The 17801-nt window shown below is 40.6% G+C and overlaps 1 protein-coding gene across 2 annotated transcripts in view; it reads left to right on the top strand.

Annotated features, from left to right (window-relative positions):
• Window positions 1-13885, top strand: part of pdgfd (platelet derived growth factor d) — a 66679-nt gene extending 52794 nt beyond the window's left edge. For both annotated transcript variants that reach the window (XM_032509842.1, XM_032509841.1), the window contains 2 exons: window positions 6827-7044; window positions 10175-13885. In XM_032509842.1, coding sequence (XP_032365733.1) covers window positions 6827-7044; window positions 10175-10309 — 353 coding nt within the window. In that variant the 3' untranslated portion in view covers window positions 10310-13885. The remainder of the gene's footprint in view (window positions 1-6826; window positions 7045-10174) is intronic.
• Window positions 13886-17801: the final 3916 nt, after the last annotated feature.

Below are 17801 nucleotides of genomic sequence, written 5' to 3'. Positions count from 1 at the left end.
CACATAAACTAGGTTAACCTAAAAGCGCAGAAAATAAATCCCGGTCCAAAACTTTAAAGCTGTTAGAGACACGTGTAATGACACTTGACATCCTCTCTGTTCTGTCGTCAAAAACCGTCACTTGTTGAAAATCTATTTTGCTCTGTAGTAATTTCACAAAAACAGAAATGATAGTTTCTCTGTCACCTGTACTTTTCACAACAAAATAAGATGCAGGACTTGACTAGGATTTGTCTGTGAGCCAAAGTATATTTGATGAAATTAATTATTAATGCTTGATAACGACTCTGTAACATAACAGATGACAGAAGTTAGTTAAGGCAGTTGTCATTGTGCCTGTGACCAAATAAAACATTAAACGTTGTCCTTTCATCATTGCAATTAGTAATTCTTTGTCAAAAAATACATGTAAATAAGAAACCATTAACAAAATGCTGCATATACCACAGCATGAGTCTGACAGTTTAACATAAGCTATATCCTGAAGAAAAACATGCATTGAAGTTCTATTCTACATTTTTTATTCATATTCTACAAAGCCTATGAGGTTGTTATTGTTGTTGTTGTTGTTGTTGTTACAAACACCCAACGCTTTTTTTAAAATAGTGATTTCTGTCTTTGATGTGTATATTTAAGTCTACACTGGAGAAGCAAAAAAGAATAGCACACTATATTCTACCTGTAGCTAAAATGATGGGGTTTAAACCAGATTATAAAGCAAAGATTCTTTCATAAAATTTAAATGAGTAGGACGTAGTAATTATTTTGGGTTTCTCACTATTTTTCAATACACCAATACATTTCCTGATTTAAACATACCACAGACATGTTATCTGAATCAGTTGTCAGTTCAGTTGTTAATACTCACAAAAATGCAGACATAATCCACTGTGCAGCGGATGGGCTCAGAGCAACTCTCTCTAATACAGAATGCCTTTTATAACCAATCTTATTTTGGGCCCACCACCTGTGGGAGGAACCGCTGGGGTCGGGTGCCACCGGTCAGGGACCTCAACGGACCAAACCCGGGCGGCAGAGGCTGGCTCTGGGGACATGGAACGTCACCTCTCTGTGGGGCAAGGAGCCGGAACTTGTGCGGGGGGTAGAGCGCTACCACTTAGATCTGGTGGGGCTTACCTCCACGCATAGTCTCGGTTCTGGAACCATACACCCTGATAGGGGTTGGACTCTGTCCTACTCCGGAGTTGCCCAAATCTGATCTGTTGTTTGTGCATGTGCACCAAACAAGAGTTCGGAGTATTCGGCCTTCTCGGATACCTTGAATGGAGTCCTGTATGGGGCTCAAGTAGGGGACTCCGTAGTTCTGCTGGGGGACTTCAACGAACATGTGGGTGATGATGGAGATACTTGGAGAGGCGTGATTGGGAGGAAAGGCCTCCCTGATCTAAACCAGAGTGGATGTCTGTTGTTGGACGTCTGTGCTGATCACGATCTGGTGGTGAGTTGTGTCAGGTGATGGGGGAAGACTCTGGACAGACCTGGTAAGCCCAAATGGGTAGTGCGGGAAAATTGGGAACGTCTGGAGGAGGCCCCTATCCGACGGACTTTCATCTTACACCTCCAGTGGAGATTTTTGTGCATCCCTGTGGAGGCCAGGGGCATTGAACATAAATGAACAATGTTCAAAGTTTCCATTGCTGAAGCTACGGTGGAGTGCTGTGGTCTGTGGTATCTCATCGCTGCTTTTTGCAGATGATGTGGTCCTGATGGCATCATCGGCCTGTGACCTTCTGCACTCACTGATCAGTTTGCAGCCAAGTGTGAAGCGGCTGGGATGAGGATCAGCACCTCTAAATCTGAGGCCATGGTTCTCAGCAGGAAACCGATGGAGTGCCTTCTTCAGGTAGGGAATGAGTCCTTACCCCAAGGGAAGGAGTTTAAATACCTTGGGGTCTTGTTTGCGAGTGAGGGGACCATGGAGCAGAGATTGGTCGGCGAATCGGAGCAGCGGGTGCAGTATTACATTCAGTTTATTGCACCGTTGTGACGAAAAGAGAGCTGAGCCAGAAGGCAAAGCTCTCGATCTATCTGTCAGTCTTTGTTCCTACCCTCACCTATGGTCATGAAGGCTGGGTCATGTCTGAAAGAACGAGATCCAGGGTACATGCGGCCAAAATGGGTTTCCTCAGGAAGGTGGCTGGCGTCCCCCTTTGAGACAGGGTGAGAAGCTCCAAGAGGAGCTCGGAGTAGAGACGCTGATCCTTCCCATCGAAAGGAGCCAGTTGAGGTGGGTCGGGCATCTGGTAAGGATGCCTCCTGGGCGCCTCCCTAGGGAGGTGTTCCAGGCACGTCCAGCTAGGAGGAGGCCTCAGGGAAGACCCAGGACTAGGTGGAGAGATTATATCTCCAACCTGGCCTGGGAACGCCTCGGGATTCCCCAGTCGGAGCTGGTTGATGTGGCTCGGGAAAGGAAAGTTCGGGGTTCCCTGCTGGAGCTGCTTCCCCCGCAACCGAATGACCGGATAAAGATCGATAGATTGATAGATGGATGGATGGACATTCTACTGTAAGCTACTTTTATCTCCATCTCTCTCTGTATTACCAAAGCAAAATATTTAATTGCCTGCTCTTCTCTCTATAGTAGTAGTTCATTTGGCTTCCCACATTGTGGATCATGAATAGAAACCCCATCAGCACAGATTTCTTTTTGTGAACAATTGCTCATTGATTATCAATGCTATTACGCCTCCTTTGACCTCACTGCAAATCCATGTGGTTTCTCTCTCACACACAGTATTGCACGTCAAGCAGCAATGTCACTGTTACTGAGGACATGTGATTTCTAGGCAGTTTCTATTGAATGACTGATCTTTATTGTTGCAGCAAAGCTAAAAAAACAAGCCAGTCTCCCCAAGTAGTAGCTGTAGTTCACTCCAAATATCGATCTTGACAAGTCCTTTATTCTTGTGACGGTCGTAATTGCACTTCAATGAAGTGAAACATCTAGCAATGACTTGAGAAATGTAAATCATCTTCATATATATATATATATATTACTTGTTTTGAAAAAAAAGATTATTCCGTTTAACCCTCTATTTGGCTATATGTGCTTGTTTCAAAAAAAGAATCAAACAGCCAGCTCCACCCTGTACAGGCTGTAGAAATGGCCCTCATATCCAAACCCTGCTTCTATTTTCATTCAGTCTCATATCCGCTTGCTCTGTCAGCGGAGCAAGCTGCAGAGGGTGTACAGGACTTATAAGGGGCAAGGTGGAGCCATACTCTCTTCTATTCTCTGAGTGTAGTGCTTTTTGCCTCTTTCTGCTGGACAGAGGACAGTCACATTCTGACATATGTGAACACATCAGGAATTTCTTCTTTACAGGTTGTTCAGTCTCCCTCTTCTTAAAGCTACATTGTGTAAGAATTTCTCCCATAAGCATTGAGATCATATATCGCAATCAACTCTCATTTGCCACGCAGTTCACAGTACCTACCACAGCTAGGGTAGCCGTCACGCTTCAAAAAGCAAAAGTGTACAAAAGGCCGTCTATCAGTCGTGGTTGTTGGAGTGGAGAGTGGCGTGGATGCGCGCTTCACACCACGAAAGGAAAGCCACCCAAGGGAAAGGAAAGAGAAAGAAAAAGACTACAGCGGTCCGGAGGATAATTAACTAGTTGAGATTTGGTGTGTGCGTCCAAAGCAGCTCTAATCTTCACTCTTTTTCAGATGTAAATAATTAATTAGATGATAACTAAGTAATTTTAACATTTGTGTACTTGCATTACATTAATGTAGATAGAGTAGGCCTATTCAAGTTAGTTACTTGCAAAAAAAATGGAGACACAGCCAGTGAATCAAATCCAACTGATGCTGGCTGAACACACGCTAACTTCTACCGTTACCGGAGGACCAGGCATGGCTGGTTAACGTTACAACCACCGTGACATAAACCGCAAGTTTGACTTCCTCAAAATGAAAACATGCAATTTAACTTTGTACGTTCTCTACAGGTTGCTAGGGCTGCACATTGTGACCTAAAATCTAAGTCACTATTAATTGCATCTTACCTTGATAATAAAGTTACGATAATTACATTTTTTGGTGACAATGCGTTCTTTTTTTTATAAAGTTATCAAAAATGTCTTTTGCATGACAAAATGTAAATAGGCTATAAAATCTATTTCTTAACTGCTAAGTAACTTGTCAGCCCTAACTTTGAACCTGCAAGTTGCGTTTTAAGCTTCTCTTTTTTCTGCTTGTGGAGAGCTACATGACACATGAAACGATATTGACGAGAACCGGTGAGTTAAATCGGCCATCAGGGAGTAAACCAGGCAGACACACAGCTGACAATCTGCAGGTGGAGGCGGCGGAGACAGGCACGGACATACACGCCACGGGCCGACTTGTGTCAGTCCCGCAAGCGGTTTCAGGAAAGTGGTTGCATGTGTCCAACAATGCACAGAATTTAACACCAGATTTCCTTAATAAGAGGCGGAGAGGCCTTTTATTATTAAAGTGGCTAGAACTAGTGTTAAAGTAAGCAAAAACACTGGTATTAAGAATGTTGTGATGATTATTATCTTGCTGATTACCTCAGTGCAGAGAGGACTTGTCTGTCCTTCAAACCACCTGTGGTTACCCAGGATTGCCTCTTTTTCACACTAGTTTTCACACTATATTCCATAGAAGACACATTCTAGATTTCCTTCACTCTTTCAATTCGTCCCTCATGCTAGAAAATTTATACAAATGCTTGCGATGATTTTTCTGGTTCTTTTCTCAGTCCATTCAGGATTTTGCAGCCTGTATTTTAGATTGTTCCGACAAAAAATACCAGAATTTGCGGTAGCTTTGTTTTTTAATTTGCGGGAAAAGTTGAAATGCCTTTTGTATTTTTGTTGCAATAAAGTTGCGAGAGACAGTAACAATTGCAAAAAAAAGATGCAATTTTTTCCTAGTAACCTTTACAAAAAGGCTCAGGATGCTGCAAATGTTGGTAAATATGAAAAAGCTGGTGGATTTAAGACAAAAAATAATTATTTATTGAATTAATCAAATTTGAACTTTTCTGTCAATGGCTTGCTGATCTTTTCATAGTTAGTTCATTTCCTATCCTGGCCTGGGACACACATTCATACAATTTTATAAAGTAAAATTACTTATTGAACTTTAACGTATCATTGCACTTACAATAAGGGATGTCACAAGAACCAATACTACTGACACCTCCCGGTTCTAAACTGACAAAACGCCCACAATGCCCATTTTTTTAAGCACCCTAGGCACCGTTAGCAACGATGCCAGTGTTAGCAGCATTGGTGCTGGGCCTCTTCCGAAACCGATGAGAGGAGTATACACTTCAGATTATTCCAGTCGATACATTGAGAAGTAGAAGGTCACGAACAAATGGCCAAAGTCATGTTCTTCTACTTCCAGTACATATCTTTTTGAAAAAATATGAATGCGAGTCAACAGAGATTGATTCTACCCGACCTAAAAAACGGCATGTTCACTGCAAACTCACGGTCCTCTCCTTCTGATTTGCAGCCCCCCTCTCTTGGCTTCAAATAACTAACTGTTGTTGGCCACGGCCGCTGAACAGGCTATAGGCTATAAAGTGTAAACAGCCGTAGCCGCATACCTGCTCCTCTAGTAACGTTAGCCGTTAGCAGGGTTAGCATGGCGGCATTAGCCAGGACCTATCGGGATCACTTTACTGGCTGTGTCTCAACTATTTTTGCAAGTAACCAGCTCGGGTACTCTAGCTAAGTAATTCAATGGGAGTACACAAATGTTGAAATGACATTAACGCATGTCCCTTGTAGCCGTGATAAATTAGCCTGAAGCTAATGCTTACCTACATGTTCAGGAGGAAATAAGCCACCTCTGCATCCTTTTGGGCTCTAAGCTGTCTCCATCTTTCAAATACATCTCTAATATTTTCCCAGGGTTTGTAACGTTTCTCATCAAGCAACTGTTAGAAACACTGTTACTTGGGCGGAGTGATTAACGCAACACCTGAAAAACACTGTTGTTACTCTCTGCTCCTAACCACGGGGGCACAATCTGGCTAGCAAATCACTCCACCCAAGTAGCAGAAGTTGCAGTGCTTCAGCATCTGAGCATATAGTTCCTAGTTTGTAAACGGTTGGAAGACGGCTGTGTCTCCTGTGACCTTGTTATTTGTTCACGCTGTGACTATACAAATCACAAACATGAAAACAATAGAAACATGTTGCCGTTATTTTGTAACTTATTAGGAGCAAAAGGCTAGTTGGAGCCAGTTAACTCCAGCATCTGTGTTTAGCTAGGCTAGCGGTGGGTGCGCCAGACAGAGTTACGACACGCACAGAGATGAGGAGGGTGTGTATGGGATTATCTAACTCTAGGGGATACGGTGAATAAGTCCCAATAAGCCGGTGTGTTCCTTTAAAGTGATGACATGAAGAAAGACTGCAGTCAATATGCAATCTAATGGCTCCTGCTTCCTTCTCTGTTCTCTCCTTCTGCATCTTTGCATCTCTCATCTCTCCATCTGTTCTTCTACAGTCAATTGTTGTTGCAATTCTACTCATATCTAATAGTCTCTCTCCACCTTCCAACCATTTTCCCTAGATCAATTTTGAGCATACTTTGAGTGTGAATTACAGCTACTTAGCCTCCCTCCCCAGTTCCACTTTTCTGTCTGTCCCAACAATGCCCCACATTTCTATTAATGCGAAGCTATGATAAATCAAAATGTCTTTTTGTCTCTCTTTAGTGCAGTTCAAAACCACAACAGCAAAGAGGAAACTTAAATACAGCATGAAATAACGTAACTAACCAGTCATCTTTTCTCTGTATCTCACTCACTGTTCAGTTGATCTAAACCGTCTCTTTGACGACGTCAAGCGGTACAGCTGTACGCCTCGCAACTACTCTGTAAACCTGCGCGAGGAGCTGAGGGCCACCAATGCTGTTTTCTTCCCTCGATGTCTCCTGGTCAAACGCTGTGGAGGCAACTGTGGCTGTGGAACTGAAAACTGGAACAATGGCTGCACCTGTCAAGCCTCCAAAACGACACTCAAACTACACGAGGTAGACACAAACACACATATACTGATTACACGATGAGTCATAAAAATATGGGAATTTTTCTGTCATGGTGCAATATTTGGTACTTGCTATGCGTAAGGAAGCAGCAGAAAGTCTGAAACTATTTTTTATGAAGAAGTAAAGGGCCCTATTGTAACGATCTAAGCACAAAATGTGAATTGCATGGTGCAGGTGCATTTAGGGCGTGTCCAAATCCACCTTTGCTAGTTTGACGGTGGAAAAAAGGGTCCGTGCCCCAGACTCATGGTTCAAAAGGGTTGTACTTAGTGTCTTCATTAATTCATAGGTGTGTTTTGGATGTAACATGCCACAAATCAGTCAGAGAGTCATCTCCCATTCCCTTTAAAAGCCAGGTGCGCATTCATATTATGATGGCAGATTTGCACCTTAATATTTTTTATTTTTTATTATAATAGCAATCCACCATGGAACAAGCACGCCTGCTTTTAAAAGGGAATGTGAAATAAGGCTCTGATTGGTTTATTGCACGTTACGCCCAAACCACAGCTGCAGCTACTAATGTAGTAGGCTAATGTAGATTTTGTAGAAGAGTCATTTATCCCGCCGGTATAATAGCAACAGCGCCCGAGATCCGCCCACAAAGCTACTTGCGTTTGCCGTTTGATACTTGCGTTTCAGATTGTTAAAATAGGGGCCTTAGTGCTTTAAATAAGGCTACAATAAAATATGTTCATTTAATGTCTCCCTAAAATTTACAGCACGTTTGGTGTGAGCCTGAAAGGGGCTAAAATGATGGTGGGTAAATAGTGGGCATGCAGAGGCAGGCGCCAAATAAACAATAAAAGAGCAATACACCATCAGCCTCACACTGTCTCCCTGCTCCTCTCCTCTTTTCGTCTGTCGGCCTCCATCTTTCTCTCTCGAATCTTCATCTCTCAATGCATTGTTAGCGTTCCATCACTCTCTGTCTCTCTAGGGTTCCATCATCCTTTCATTCTTCCCAATTCCCATTTTCAATTTATCCCTTTGCAATGAATCATTCTTGCTCTTTAAGCCTCTCATTCATTCTTTTCTCTCTCTTCCCTCTCTCTCTTTGTGTCTTTGTTCTCGTATTGCTTCATTATTGAAACATGGTCCACAGGGCTCTCTGTGTCTCTCTCTCGCTGTTGAAAAATCATACAATGGAAATATAGACAAAAGTAGGATTTGGGTTGTAACTGTGCTATGTCTAGTGTGTGCATGCAGAAAAATGCTTGCATGAGTGCGTGGTTGCGTATCATTGTGTTTTTGTGTGTGCGCGTATGTAAGAAATTTCCGTCCTCTTCTCCTCGTAGTCTATAGCCATGTTTCCATCCACACGTTATTAAGTGATATTGAATAAAAAAACATAAAATTTGATTGACTTTCATGACTATCGACTCAAAAGAAATACGTTCAGTCTCATCGGATTTTATCTTGATCGATATACGGCTTATTTGATCAACGCTGATGGAAACATTTACCGTATAAATGATGAATTGTGATTAAGTTTTAGGTCATTTTATGGTTGCAACCCGCCACAAAACCAAGAAGTTTTTAGTTGATTTTCACCCAGTATTTCCGCTCTGTTTGCACACATGGCGGGCGTCAACAAAGACCGACGTAAGTGGACGGCCGAGGAGACAAGAGACTAGAGAGGAGTAAATGGAAGGCGCTAAAACAGCGAGACGTGTCTCAAAAAAAAAAGAGTTGTCTCGCAGCGGCACATAAGCACTATTACAACTTGTGCAATATTGATCATTTTGTTGGTAGATGGCGCAATCCATTTTGTCTAGAGAAACTTTGTTTGCAAATGTTTGAATGTTGTGCGATTCAGTGAAAAAATGAATGGAAACACCTTAAAATGTCTAAAATCAATTCAATATACCAGTTTGACCGCAAAACAGCATGTGACATCATTACGCAACAGGTTTTTATTCGATTTAAAGCTGTTGGATGGAAACACACTTTCACCAGCGTTATTCGCATGAGTTTGTTTTACCAAACTTCAGATAATTCGTTTCACAAGTGGATGGAAACTTAGCTTATGTAACTGCTTCCTTCACTGACTTAACTTCTAAAGAAACACATTACTCACACTACTGCTTCAGTGCTGGGAAGGGCAGCTTTGCTTTCACTGTGCTTTGGAGAACAAATTGACTGCATCTGTTGTGGAACAATTTGTACTTCCATTCTCTTTTCACATTAGTAGTGGCACCTGCAAACAATGTGGCCAAACTGCAAAAAAGTCAGTTATAGTGAACAGAGTTATTCTGACTATCAAATCATTTTCATTGTACTTCCAGAGACTCTCAGTCTTAGCAGGGCCTTGTAATCTTTTTTCCACATTTTTAAATGACAGTCTTTTGTTGAAAACTCAATGTGCCAACTTAACATAGTATAAATGGTAACCACATACATATATCAGTCTGTGTATATCTGTAATCTGTGTGTGCACTGTACTGATTTTATATATGTTTTCTAAGACACAGTTTTTTCTTTGCACAGTCAGCAGTGAGTCCCTTGGCAATATGTCCTGGATGTTGCCCTTTTGGGAAGTGCTCCAAGTTACCCTTAAGACAAATACGAATATGAATTTCAGTGTGGTGATTTACGATTAACAAGATAAAGGGTAGAAGGGCCCCCAGACTGTAAACCATTGCATTCTTAGAAACCTTGCTTGCTATCTAATCTACTCTATATTTTGGCGTCCTTCACTTGCTTCAATGCCAAGATTTTTGTTCTTTAAAAACACACTTTACATCAGCTCCTGCTGATTATTTATTATTATTATTTTCTCTACATGTCTCATGTCTCTGTCTTTCAAAGTGGATTTATTGGCATCAGCTACAATGAGTTAGCTATGGCTGGCTGTCTTTCAAATTTCAATATGGATACCGTGAATTTGAGACCAGTTCCTGAACGCTGATAGCTCCTTAGTTATTAAAATTGGGTATTGAATGACAAGGCTTTTTTCAATACTCAATACTGTGAAGGCAATTTGGCCGGTGCCTTAAAGTATTGAAGTTACCCAGTCCTAGAGTAGACAAAGTATTTCCAACACCTACCAAAAATCCAGGCAAAAGTGAATACATTATCTCACCCCTGCCTTCTTATTCTCTGATTCTTTTAGGTGCTGAAGTACGTCCCAGAGGTCACTCTGTATGAGCGCCCTAAGAGGCTGAAAGTGCGCTGGGTCATAGATGAGATCTTCCTCACACACCATGAAAAGTGTGAGTGTGCGTGTCCCTCCCAGCCCCCTCGCTGACACACCCAGACTGGCACATGCATCTGGAACTGTTGGACGAGTTCCTCTTTTATCTATTTTGCAACGGACTTCATATAATTGCAGCAACGCATACACACATGCAGCAAAGAAGAAGGCAGCATTTTGACTGACAAAAAAACACAGCTCGCATCATACACCGTGACATTTGTCCTTGCAAGTAAACCACCTACCTTCCTCTGTACACAGGCCAAACTTGTCTAAATTTTTCCTTTTTCAAATCAGAATTTCTTTCTTCTAAAAAACAAATTGATTCAAGATTCTTTGGAATACAAAAACATTACCATGCCACACTACGAAAAAACAACATTATAATAAACTCACATTTACATTTTGATTTAAGGAGTTTAATGGATGCCAACCTGATTGAATTCAAATTTGACTCCAACTGCTGTGTGAAACGTTTATTCATATTTTATGTGTATATATTTGCATCTTTGTGTGTTTGTAGGAACTTTAAGCCCTTCTTCAGCCAGAAGCATGCTGAGATTTGTGAGCATGAGACAGAATGAGGGAGGGAGAGGGGTTGGAGGAAGCGTAAACCAAAATAACACTTTATCTTGATGTGAAATTAGGCTAACCACAACCCTCTAGATCTAAATGGCATACTAACGCATTCAAACACACATTCGCTCTAGGCTTCTGCTCCATCCTTAAAGACAAAAAGAGTAGTTATTATTTATACTAAAATCTTCACTGCTCTATTTATTAGCGAAGCCTTCTTGTTTTTCACACATTCCTGTCTGCATATATTCACGCTTCCCTTTGTCTGTCCATCCATCCATATGCTTCCCGCCCCTTTTCCTTCTTTCTCACTGACTCCATCTCTCCCGCTTTCTAAAGCACACACTCCCTCTCTCCCTTCATCACTCTCTAACACATGAAAAGAAAAGTGAGTTCAGACTGCTGTGCTCTGCCCAGTATTCTGAGCATTCCTGGCATTTCAACTGCTAACTTGAATTCCGCTAACACGAATAAAACCGTGATCCTCAGTCCCTGAACACATAAGAGAAAAGAGTTTTTTTGGGACAAATCAAGCTGCCTGTTCGTAGATTACCAGCACTTCTGGATGAGAAAGGAGCCACTTTCAAGATACAGAACATAAAAGATTGCAGCTACTTCAGCGGTTTCAATCAGCATGTTCACATATTCAGCTCGACTGATTTTTTTGTCAGGCTGCTTTATAACCTCATGAAGATGCTCATGAGTATCACAATCTGACCCCATTTTGCAAGTCTGCTGGAGCACCACAGTAAAAAAGAGATCTGTGGGAATTAGTGTAATGTTCTTGGTGTTCTTATGTTCTCTGCTGAAAATACAACTGATACCTGTATATGTGTGTGTGTTAACGGCTAAGCTAAACCAAGGCTTGTAGAACAAAGACACAGCTACTAAACATAAATGGTATTGGTCTCCTCTCCCTGCGTGATGCATTTAACGTGAGAATGAGACCTATGCTTGCCTGGATGAGCCTATACTTTCCTACCTAAGAGGGGTTGTGCTGTGTTAAACTGATTCCCCCAGCCGCTGTTTCAATTCGTGCTGCGGACATGGGCCTCCTTGCTTTGGTGACCACCCCGTTGGGAGCGAAATCCGCTCCAGGTCTGCTTTCCAGTGGCCTTGGTCAAGCCCGCTCTACGTGTTGTAGTTTAAGTTTTAAAAAGGTGTATTTACAAAGATTGTGTTGCAAGACACAAGAAAATGTCTCTTCCAACAGTCTCTTTCCAATTGTGGTCTGCAGCACTCAGCCTGCCGCGGGCTGCTCCTTTCGGAAACATAGGCTGCGGTCGAATAGTCAATTTTGCTTAGGAAGGTTCCTAATGGAGTGAAATGACCCGGAAGTATCTAAGTGGCTGATAAGGAAAGGTGCTTCAATGCTTCCTTTGTTACCTCCTTACGCATAGGATACACTGGACAATCCTTTACAGAAGAAAAGGAGTTATTGCCGTCTCACAAGTCCTTGCGCCAGCAAAATTTAAAGCGACGCATGACCATTTTGCCGTTCCTAATCAATATAAAGGTGCACACTAAAGCCGTAATCCTGTACCCACTGTGCGTACATTTCATTTTCTGTGAGACATTGCAACACATCTTATAAGCCTTTTGATAATAATGTACTTTTTGGCACGGTTTGTTTTAATAAACTGGTTAATGCAAGAACTTTACTCTCCTCTCCAACGTTTAAAATGACAGTGAGCATCAGAACTCAGAACAGAGCACACTGGTGTTGTATTTATAGCCCAGAGTAGCGTCTGAAACAAGTTACCTGTTCGCCCCTCATGGCTTATTTCAATATACATGTTTTGTTAAAAAGTCACTATATAGGACTACATTATTATGACCATGTGTAAAAGTAGGAATATTATGTGACAATTACATGGATTGGCTCAAACGCCATTCAAATCGATTACCTGAAATACACACCCTCCCAAATAAGTTATTTGCACCCTTTCTACAGTCTCTGTAAGATATTGCTTTTAAATGATGCATTGTAGTGATGTATAAGTGTTTTCTTTAAAGATTTACTGTAATGATAAGAAAGCTGTTTTTCTTTAGTAACTGTAAATGTTTCCAAGCATGCAGTAATGTCACTGTAGCTGATATTGTGGGATATTTAAATCCCAAAACTAAAATCTGAAGAGAAAACATGACACAAGTTTTAGCTTATGAAACAATCAATTGAGTGACGTCTCGGCTCCGCTGTGTTTACAGTTTAGAGAATACTGTCCTCGTTAATGATGTATTTTTTTCACCCACCCGCAACCATCTAATCCTTATTTAACATAGAATATGTAGCCTACAGTAGATTCATAGATCTAACGCGTTCTGCTTATCTTGCATACATTTAACAATTGTTTTCATACAACCATCCTAATCGGGAATTAACTTCATTTGCTGAAGTTGCTGAAGTGTTTTATAACAACGAAATGACATGCAGTGAGTGCTTCACATGAAACGACATCTTTACTGCAGAATAAGAAGGGAAATAAAATGGTGAAGTAATATTTCCCACCGGGTTGTCCACATTTTTTAAGCCTGCATGAAACATCACGTTTAGAAAGCACAGACCCAGTATTCATTTGCGCTTGTTTCACCGGCAGACTCAGTCAATAACATCCGCCACTGTACGATTACAGCCGAGTGTAAGGGCAGTTAAATTATCCTTGCAACGCAGTTATGGTAAACGTCATGACCTCATGATGTTTACCATAAGGAAAAGTGGTTGGGAAAAGAACTTAGGAGGTAATATTTTGACTTTTCGACCGCAGCCAGTCTCTTGAATGAATCTCATCTCACACACTTGCAATGGCTGGGTAAATCAGATCAACACCACCACAGCCCTTATATGAGTCTGACCCTGTCAATCAGCTAACTACGCCCACGTCTCTAAAGTGACCTGTCTGATATCATAACCGTGTGTGTGTGTGTGTGTGTGTGTGTGTGTGTGTGTGTGTGTGTGTGTGTGTGTGTGTGTGTGTGTGGCGTATTAAAACAATAGAACAAGAATTCAAAGTAACTACTTTTCAATTCCAAACACATGAACCAGATGTGGGAAATCCCTCCATCATCCCCTCCCATAAGTTTAGGCCTGCTTACACAGAGAAAAAGGAATTTTACACACTACTTTTGTTCTAAAGGCAGACAAAAAAAAAAAAATACTGGGGACAATGGGACAATCCTGTGTTCTTGGTGAAACCCAATCAGCTGTGTGCCAATGGCTTTTTTATGTACTTGTGTCACGGGTGTTATTTGACAGGTGTGGGATCCAAACGTGTGTCAGGTTGTGTGGTAGTCAAATTCCTAGTAATTTGTCCCAGACAACCTCCACCCACACACCCAGACCCACACCCACACATTTTTGGGCTGTAGCCCCACCTTGCTATAAAGTTTCTTTCTTCTGTTCTCATGCAAAGTTTGCTTTCATTTCTGTGTGTGGCATTTTAAAAACACAAAAATAAACACACAGCTCGTACAGAGTGGGTGATTTGTTTTCACAGAGGAAGGTTGGCAGGTAAAAAAGTTATATTTTCAGTAGCCATCGAGCCAGATGGTGATTAGGTAACGTGTCATTTTCCGAGATGCTTTGCTGCTAAATGTATTGTTACTCGAGCAAGAGCTTTTTATGAAATCTGCTATATTCATGCATGTATGAGGGGTGTGTGCATGCTTGTGTGTGTGTGTGTGTGTGTGTGTGTTTGTGTGTGTATGTGCGTGTGTGTGTGTGTGCCAGTTTTCTGGCGTTATCAGCACATTCCATTGTTGCACACTCAAAAGTTACATTCCTCTTTTTTTCTCATAACAGGTTTGTTTCCTCCTCCAGTTCTTTACAATAGAACCACATGCATTTTAAATTCATACATATAAACCTGCTTGTGTAATTGTTTGGACTTTTTTGAATTGTTTATTAACGTCAGATAAGAGAGTCATAACCACACAATGGACACATTTCAGATCATCGTGCTTTGTATAACATTTGGTCCAGAGTTTCAGCTTCCATTGTGGGGACTGTACAATTATATTTTCAAGTCAGAGAAAGGTTTAGCAAAAACTTGCTTTGCTGTATTCAGAAAAAATATTCACGAGGAAACCGTATGCTTTACTTAAATAATTTATTGTGTTCTTCTCTATTGTTTTATTAAAAAATATCAGCTGGTTTGTCTTGATAAATAAAATTGTTTCAAGCATTACTGCCTTCAGTGTTTTGATTTATTTTTTTCCCTCACCAAAACATTATTTTATCAGATATTTGACTGTACAGTGTCTTTGGGGGATACAGGACAATTGGTTGTTGGATCACCTGTAGAGTGAAATAGGACATGTTTCTTGGATACCTCACTGGAAAGAGCGATGTAGGGTGACTGGGACGGAAGTTAGTAAGAATAAACACAAACACAGACAACAAGAAGAAAGCGTTTGGATGAAGAACAATGAGGTTCTTGCTTTCAGATACATACAACACACGGAGCGCACAAGTCACCATGGAAACCACAGATGTGTTTTTGTAACAGTGGTGAGTTAAGGAGAGGTCATATAATCGTGACTAAGTCTACTGTTTAGTCATGACGTAACGTCAGCATGCTAACACACTTATGACATTGTTAACATGCTGATGTTAAGTGGATAAAATGTTTACAATGTTAAGGATCTTAATAATTGTTAAATAGCACTAAACCTAGCACTAAAGTACAGCTGAGGCTGATGGGAATGCAATTTGCAGGAATTGGACAAATAGAAATTTTGACCGGATGATGGTTCTACATGAAAATGTAAGAAAGTCAAAGATATTATATTAGTTAATACACTATTAATATCTGTAGCAAATTTCATAGCAATCCACCCAGCGGTTCTCCTGACATTTCACTGAAGAAACTCAAATATCAACCAGATGTTAGAGGAAAAGCCAGGCAATCTTCTGGCATTCAATTCAACAGTTGTTAAAATATCACAGTCTGGACCAAAGTGGTGGTCCGACGTAGCCATCCCTAGAGCCATGCCACACACATGGCTGAAAACATGTGCATTAATGAAATAGCACACCATCCATTTAATTTGGGTTTTAACAACAAATTTTGGCTGACATGGATCATCAATATTTATTTCTGTATTATTAATCGCCAAGTTAGATATCAAAACTTCAAACAATGAGTTTTTGCATAATAACAACAACAACAACAACATGGATGTTGATGTAAACTCCATTTACAATTCAGAAACGGGTTATTACCCCAACTCCCATATGACATGAACACAGCATCAGACACATGGTTAAAAAGATGAGAGAAAAAATTAATTCAAAATTGACTTTAAAAGGATCACCCTTTTCAAATGAATATAGTATTACAAATATCTATTCATTCAATTTTCTAAATCTCTTAAAGTTGCTTCCTGTCTCCATGGTTACTGTGGAAACCCTTCCTGTGCTGTTTTTATAACATAGCAGGCTCCACGTACAACAAGCCACATCCCACAGGCCACCAACCATCCATCTCTGTCCATCCTTTCATCCATCTGACTTGTTTTTGAGTTATTCCAAGTAAAAAATTAAAAAAGAGATTCATCAAAGCAACGTAGCCATCTCTCAGTCCCCACTGAGTTGGGAAAGATTAAATAAGAAACATACAGCAAGATAAAAAAGAGTGAGCAGAATTAAGATTAAAAAAGTGAAATAAATATACAAGGGAGATAATATAAGGGGAGAGAGAGAGGGGTATGCTGGTTTGAACCCATCATTCCTACAAGGTTGTTTTTGTGTCTGTCAGCAGCTTCTTATCTTTTCCTTGAAGACAGACAAACACCTTTTTTTCATAAACATACATACATATAAACACTAAAGTATTAAGGGTGGGGGGGAAAAAAATGCTACAGCATTGTATCACAATATTTTCTCCAGCAATACTGTATCGATACATAGGCACCAAGTATTGATCTTTTATTATATATGTGTTGGTCAGTTTGTCTGCTTGACCATCCCATTTTGCAGCAGTAAAATTAAAGTGATATGAACAAACAGAGAAATGGTTATTTTTAGATAAAACCGTTCACAAAGTTTCCCGTTTGGGGACATCATTTGAAATTGGGAAAAATTAGAAGTTGGAGAGAAGGTTATAAATTGCAACATAATGCGGAATATTGCAGAATATTGCAACATATTGCAATATGTTTAAAATCGCAAAAATATCGTATTGTGGCATAAGTATTGTGATGCTATCGTATCAGGAGGGGTCAGGTGCTTCCCACCCCTATTAAGTACAGTACCATCAATGAGGCCTTCCCATTCTTTAACAACTGCAGTTTTAATGCCCACTCAGTATGTACTGTGCATCCTCATGCTAATATCCCACATTCCTTCAAAATCAGAGTCATGTTTCACATACATTCCTTATTCCCATTATTTTCTTCCCTTTTTTTTTTTCCTTTCCCTTATCCTCTCCATCCCATGATGCTTTCTCCGTCTTACTTATCAGGACAAATCACCACCCAGCTGTTACCAAGGAAACCAGGAAATGAAACCATAAAAGATGGAGGGAAACATCTGACGACCTTTATTCAAACCTCTGTCACAATATTCCCCTCATGTTTCCTTCTATCTTCTTATATTCTTCATATCCCATTTGTCATTTCCCGTTTTTCCCCTTTCTCGGAGGGTGTCACTTAAGTGCATAACTGGAAGCAGTGTTAAAAGGGACATAGTTTTTCAATCTTACAGTCATATATTAGTGATGGTGGTGGCCTCAAACATACATAATACCTTTCAGCATTTACTGTGCTTCTCAGACCATTTTCATATCTCTTCTTTGGTCGGTGGTTAAGGGCAGGGCTTGGCAATTTACTCTGCACATTAGAGGAATTTTCTCTACAGGGGAGGTTATCTTTGAGGAATCCTTTTTCCAAGACTTTATTTTCAAATTTAACGCTTTACTAATCAATATGTTATTATTAAAAATCTTTCAAATGACTACATGCAATGAGTAAG

Source organism: Etheostoma spectabile, chromosome 3 (genome assembly GCF_008692095.1).
Source record: "Etheostoma spectabile isolate EspeVRDwgs_2016 chromosome 3, UIUC_Espe_1.0, whole genome shotgun sequence".
In the NCBI taxonomy this organism is placed as follows: domain Eukaryota; kingdom Metazoa; phylum Chordata; class Actinopteri; order Perciformes; family Percidae; genus Etheostoma; species Etheostoma spectabile.
Note: the sequence above shows the minus strand (reverse complement) of the source record. Positions and strands in the feature narration are given on the sequence as shown.